The sequence below is a fragment of the Medicago truncatula genome, chromosome 3 (genome assembly GCF_003473485.1).
Source record: "Medicago truncatula cultivar Jemalong A17 chromosome 3, MtrunA17r5.0-ANR, whole genome shotgun sequence".
Lineage (NCBI taxonomy): Eukaryota > Viridiplantae > Streptophyta > Magnoliopsida > Fabales > Fabaceae > Medicago > Medicago truncatula.
The window spans coordinates 40768604-40775546 of NC_053044.1; the positions used below are offsets into that span (position 1 = coordinate 40768604).

Genomic DNA, 6943 nt, shown 5'->3' on the forward strand with positions numbered 1-6943 from the left:
TTTTTTTGAGTCACTATTTGACTTCTCCCACTTATATGTTCAAAAATCAAAACGGTCAAAATATACGAAAACTTGTAAAGGTCACAACGATTTAGGGCCCAATTGATACCATATTATGAAAAAAAAATGGAAATATTAATTTGTGCCCGTAAGGCACAAGTTAATGAGACAAAAGTATAAATAATTTGTTGTAATTAATGCATTTGAATTTAATTTTTTGACTTTTGATTAATTGAATGCACAAAATACAAGAGAATGTTTCTACTTTTGGGTTGCTTAACATGTGCTCTAAGGGCACAAGTTAACATAACCCTTAAAAAAATGTGATTCTAATATCTACTCCCTCCGTCTCACAATTATTGTCAATTTAACATTTTTTCTTTTTCTTAAAATAATTGTCACTTTACAATATCAATGCAGCATTTATTATTATTTTTCTATTATTATACTCTTATTTATTGAATTTCATTAAATTTAACTACTCCACTAACTACAATTAATAAGGGTTTTTTAGTAAATGCTACTAATTTTACCATTGAAATCAACACAATTAATCATTTCCTTAATAATCGTGCATAAACCTTAAACGACTAATATTGTGAGACGTAGGGAGTATAATTTAGAGATTAATTTATATAGTTATTTTCATTTTTTTAAAAAAAGTTGTTTTGTGTTTATTTAATTAAATGGTATAACCAGTTTTTTTTTTTTTTTTTTTTTTTGAAAAAAAATCAGTTATCAAATATATCTGGCCAATTTAGTTTTTTATTTTTTATTTTCTCTCTTCAATTTAGCACTATGATTTTAAAGAGTATGCATATGTATTTAAATAATTTTGATGTCCTCGTGAGCTTAATTCAGTTGGTATGAAAACTAATTTTTATTTTTTTTATGAACGTTTTCTAAAAATATATTCATAATTTAAATTGACAAACATTTTTTAATTTAAAAAACTAATTTGTTATTAGTTAGTCTGAAGAACTAAATTCGTCAATCATTACCATTGGTAATTAACATGTGAAATATTGTCCAGAAGTCCTAGCTCAACTGGTAAAATACCGAAATTGTTAGGCCGGACGCCTTGACGGGGGTTCGAACCCCCGCCCCTCCACTTGTGTGTGTGAGTTTATAATGGCTTTGCCATTTCGTCTATCTAAAAAAAAAAAACATGTGAAATATTATGTATGTGTTCTAGTTTATGCTTTTCTCATAACGATGTAACGTGAAGAGTATTACTTTCTCAATTTCATAACCTTGAACTAAAACTATAGACGAAGAATATTGTGGAGTAGTTAAATTTATGGTCCGTTAATTCAACGGAAAAAATGATTGACGAAGAATATATCTTTTCTTTTAATCAATTTTTAAGAGAAAAAATATATTTAATCATAAAATTTATGGTCCGTTAGTTCAACGGAAACAATGGGAGAGAAGGAATTTTAATAAAGGAGAGGCGAAGAAATGGGAGGGAAATGAGAAGTATTTTAATTAAATATTTGTTTAGTTCAAAAAAGAAAAAGGGGAAGGAGGGAAAAATTTAATTAAATATATTTTTGGTTCACACAAGATTTTAAAACTGATTTACCATTTTACTTTAAAATATTACAACACTACATGTTTTGTTTTCTGGAAAACACTATTTCGATATATAATTTATTGGTTGATTGTTTCTTTGAAAGATGGATGAGTTTAATAATTGGGTGATTAGACAAAAATGCAAAATGATATCTATACTTACTGATACATAACTTATTATGATAAATTTCACAACTTTTCTTCAATTAAAAAAAACTTGCAACTTCGTATAAAATATTGGCTTATTATTATATTTAGTCCATGTAAGTCTAGGTTTCTTGAGTTTTGATTTATGTATTTGCTAATCTTTACGTAAATATTAAGGTTTTTTCTAGATTACCTTTGAAGAATGGTGGGTAATTTACCCACCAATCAATGAAAATGAACAATTTGTTGGTGGGGTCAAGATAGTTCATGAATATCACTTAAAAATGTGTTTATGTGGCTAATGTGTATTGGTTGGGGTAAATTACCCACCATTCTTCCATGGGTACTCTAGGTGTCACCAAATATTAATCAATTGAGTTTTGGTTTTTGAACTCATTTAATCAATGACACATCATGATTTTGCTGAGGTGGCAAAGATCGGTTGGCAGAAACATGGATGAGCCATTGTATGGGTGAACAGACGAAAATGTTCCTGGCTCTTTTAGACTCAAGTGAAATTACCATAATGCCCTCAATTCCACAATTTCATATAGCATGACATAGAGCTAGATTTTGCAGGCATGTACTGGTGTATTTTACCAAATTTGAAAAACTAAAAGTTGTTAACAGACCCTAAATTTAAATAAAATCTTGGAAAGTCATTAGATTTGATATATATGGTTGATTATAGAGGCCACAAATTAAACTCTTTGAGATTTGTAAGTGTGTTTATAGAGAAGTAAATGTAAATCACTTTTTAAGTGTTCATTGAACTAATCTCTATCTTAGATTGGAACAAACATGATAAAAATAAAATAGAGCATAAGAAAACGATTAATATTAATCTTTGAAAGTTTGCAACAACTCGACTTTTCTATTTATTTAAGTAGTGACTAAACTTTCCCTTACATTTTGCAAACTAAGACCGATAATGCTACATCAATTAACATTTATTGTTTGAGAGACAATTTAGTGAATGATATTGGATTTAGGGCCTATAATGTCCCAATTTAGCATGAACATATAAAAGGTAGAGGAAGGATGAGGACTTTTTTTTAACAGGCAAGTCGAATAACAAACAAAAATTTCACCAGATGATATTCTGGAGGAATATGTAATATGATAAACCAAACTAAACTTATCTCACTTTTGTTGTAAAGTCAAACTATATCTTATGCTACACACATTTGCACACTATTGGATATCACCTTTTGTGCAATTTTTATGACACTCTATACTTTAATGACGATTGAGTATTAGACATACTTAACAAGTTGAAATTCTTGTAAAAAAAAACCATTGGTAATAGTAATACATCACACAGGAACAGTCCTATTAGAAGAGGCTTGTGGATCAACAACAGCAGCTTCAGTTTCTTCTTCTTCTTCATTCTCTCCACTCATTTCTTCCAATGATTTTCCATTAGCTTCTGGAACAAGAAACGTGAAAAATATGCCAAGACAATTAACCACAGCAAGCAAAATAAGAGTGTTCTTCATTCCAATACCAGCAGGGTACCCTGCATCTCTCTTTTTTGGATCCTTACTTTGTGAAGCATATAAGAATCCAAATGCACCTATAATTGCTCCAGCTTTCCCTGCTGCAGAGGATATACCATGACATGTAGACCTCAACCTAGCCGGGAAAATCTCGGCAGGTACAACAAAAGTGGTTGAATTTGGACCAAAATTTGCAAAGAAAAAAGTCATTGCGTACATAACAAGAAATCCAATTCTGTTTTCTCTCTTAGTCCAATGATCATACGGAATAGCGAGCGCAAACATGAACACAGTCATAAAGAAGAATCCCATTAGTTGAATTGCAAAACGACCAATAACGTCGATAAAAGCCACCGTGAACCAGTATCCGGGAACCGTTCCACAAAGTGCTATAAGCGTTGTCGCTCTAGCAACTTTGAAAACTTCATGAATTGCATTCATATCTTGTGCTGGTGGAAGCCAACCAATACTACTATAAATATCTTTTTGAAAAAGATTCGAACTATAATAAGCAATATCAAGAAGAAACCAAGTGGAAGTTGTTCCAAGCAGATGAAGACCGTGTCTTCTAAGAAACTCCTTACTAAACAAACCAAAACTGTTCTTGTCTTGCACGCCTATCTTGTCTACTTTTTCTTGTTCAGCTTCAATTTCAACCTGTAACACACTCGACATGTCCTGCGCTGCTTGTTTTGCATTCTTAGCAACAAGTGCAGTGTACCTATATAGATAAGTAGCTATGTTAGTGAGTGAAAGGAAATAAAAGAAATTTTAAGCAAAAAAATCAGCGTTGGAACTCTGAAAACTAAAATAACTACTAAATCAATAACATTTGCCAATAAAAAAAAGTGCGTACCTTGCTGTCTCGGGCATTTTCATACGCCAATAGTAAGTTAAACCAGCAGGAACAGCACCAAACATGAGAATGATTCTCCAAACATAATCAGCTTCTGGTACAAGTGAAGCTGCAGCGTCAACTTTATAAGGTGGAGCCTTAAAAGCATGATCAAAAGCAGTTGAAACTACAAGAGAAACAATTCCACCAGCCAAAATTCCAAACCCTTGCATAGCAAAAACCGAAGCTATAAACGCGCCACGAGTCTTTTTGTTGGCATATTCAGACATAATAGTAGCTGAAAGAGGGTAATCACCACCAATACCAAAACCTAGCCAGAATCTAAAGAAACAAAGAGTTCCAATTGTACCCTTTGCTGAGTGACCAAAAGAAAGGCCAGAAGCAAGAGAAGAGAATACCATAAGGGCAAGAGTTAGACCATAAACTTTTTTTCTTCCCATTTTGTCCCCAAGCCAACCAAAGAAAAGTTGGCCTGCTAGAGTGCCACAGAGAGCAACACCATTTACTGCTGCTGATACATTTGGAGGCAAAGTTCCAGGCTTGAGTGCACCTGGGTGTGTGTAATATATTCTTCCAAGTAACTTGGTAACATTTGGTATGCAGAAAAGGTCATATGCATCTGTGAAGAATCCCATACCAGCAATTATGATGGCTGTGAAATGGTACCATTGTGTTTTGGCTGCATCAAGGGCAGTTAGAACTCCTAGTTGTTCACGAGCCATGGATAGATTTTTAAGGTAGAGTGACCAATTGAGTCTTTGGTAATAGTGTGCTCCAAAGACCAATTAGTGGTGACTATAATTCTGGCAGAAGAAGGAATAACAAGTTAGTATTATATAGGTGTTTCAGTGCCACGCTATCAAGTGACTTTTTGTTGAAGTTTACTAAAATCACAAACTCATGAATAAACGCTATAAGTTAGTTAGTTGGAAAAGCCCTATTCGCTAGAACCATTTTGGACTTGTCAAAGCCCTCATGTGTGTGGTCCCTTCAATAATATTTGTTTGTTCGAATTCATACTTCATATATATATGCTCTACAAACACTTTTGAATAATACATATATGTGTGTAAACCTGTTTAATTTAAACAAATTTTAATATTTTTCATTTATAATTGCAGAAATGGTCCGTTTTTAGCCTATTTTAAGATTAAATCTTGGCTTTTTTTACTATTTTTCGTATGTAGATATGAAAGTAATTTCGTATGTAGGATATTTTATTATTATAATGAAAAGTCAAAAAAGACAACTACATACATACTAACACGTTTGAAAGAAAGGGAGTCTTAATTATTCAAATTGAATATGGAAGTATGTGATGAATTTTCAAAGAAAGTAGTTTTCAAAAGAACTCTCAAGGAAAATACAATGAGACACTGACCCTGACCATTGAAAGGGAAGATGCTAATTTTCTTATGGTCAATATTTCTGCCTTAACTTTACCGATATTCATCATGCTGATGCATGTCTCTCGTACGTGTGAGAAAAGCAATACTACTTTGTGTAACAATTTTTCTAAATTACAAATTGAAATCATATAAATAAACACATATTATAATGATTGAAAAGCAAAAAGTGTGGTGCAAGTAACATTGATTTACCTGTTTCAATTTATGAAGTAATACACAAAAAGTTGAGGAGAATTGGTATTATCTATGTTTTGAATGATTGAGATTAATTTGATATTTATAGTATAAACAAAAGTTTTTAGTCTCATATCCTACCATCATTGGACTCGTGATAAATTCTAATCTCATACGACAACTTAGCATATAGTATCTAATGATTCTTTTAAGGTTTGAAGTTTAAAATAATTAAAAGTCAAAAGGTAGTACCAATAATATGTTTTCCGCATTCTATGTTACATCATCTTTGTAATGTGAAACAACTAATTTAATTGAAATATAGTGTTTTTTTTGGTAGTGTAATTGAAATATAGTGTTTGATTGTAGGTAAACTTGGACTTTTGTGTTTTATTATATTCTTACCGTTGAACACTCGCGCATGTAAACGCAGGTTTTTATTTGCTCCCTTTAATTCATATTTTAAAGCGGGGTAATAAATAGAGCTCTTGACCAAAAAAAGAAAAACGGGGTAATAGAGCATGCTAATGCTGATTAGGACTCGTGTTAATGTTGCAAACGGTAAATATTTGAAGGTGTAAAATTTCAATAGAAATTTAACCGATCCTAAATTTAGAAGGTCTAAATCTTATAGAGCATATTTAACCATAAAAGTTGTTCTTCTTGGCTAATGTTATAAGTGTACTAACTAATTAGTTCCTTGTAAACCTTTGTTGTATGGAAAATACTTAATTGAACACAAATATTTGGACACTAAATTTAGACACACATACATAATTAAGAAAGGTAGAAAGAGAAAATAATGAAATAGTGTTTATTTTTTAAATAATGAAATAAAATGTATTTTTATGTGTGTGCACCTAAATAGTGTGTTCAAAATTTTGTGAACATGCAAGACTTTCTCTTATTGTATTGCCATATACTCATTCATGTAAGTCATTGTATTTATTTAGTCTTGAATTCATTTAGAGATAAGGTTAATTTTTTTTTCTTTCGTCAATCGTCACCCATACTTCTTCCACTTCATTGCAATGTGTGGTGTGTGCATGTAGTGGCCAGCAAGGGAGGAGGAATTGGAGTTGGGGAGTCACATGAAGGAGAAAGATAAGGAGGTTATTTGTGGGGGCAAAATATGGGTTGTTGGAAGGTAAAAAAAAGTGCGGTACAATATGGAATTTTAGAAAATGTTTGGTGGAGTACACTTCATATGGATTTGTACACTTTGAGAGAGAGAGAAAAAATTTACATGATTTGAACCGGACAAAATTAGATTTTAATCACTA

The 6943-nt window shown here is 31.7% G+C and overlaps 1 protein-coding gene across 2 annotated transcripts; it reads right to left on the reverse strand.

Moving 5' to 3' along the window:
* Positions 1–2727: 2727 nt before the first annotated feature.
* LOC11432721 (low affinity inorganic phosphate transporter 1) lies at positions 2728–5697 on the reverse strand. 2 transcript variants are annotated; one of them, XM_039831564.1, is made up of 3 exons: positions 5679–5697; positions 4078–4880; positions 2728–3942 (listed from the first exon to the last, which is right to left on the reverse strand). In XM_039831564.1, the coding sequence occupies exons 2-3, from the start codon at positions 4797–4799 to the stop codon at positions 3039–3041; spliced, it is 1626 nt and encodes a 541-aa protein (XP_039687498.1). In that variant the 5' UTR covers positions 4800–4880; positions 5679–5697; the 3' UTR covers positions 2728–3038. The 2 variants fall into 2 exon arrangements, with proteins under 2 accessions (XP_039687498.1, XP_003601529.1); XM_003601481.4 differs by lacking the exon at positions 5679–5697 and having other exon boundaries at positions 4078–4981.
* Positions 5698–6943: the final 1246 nt, after the last annotated feature.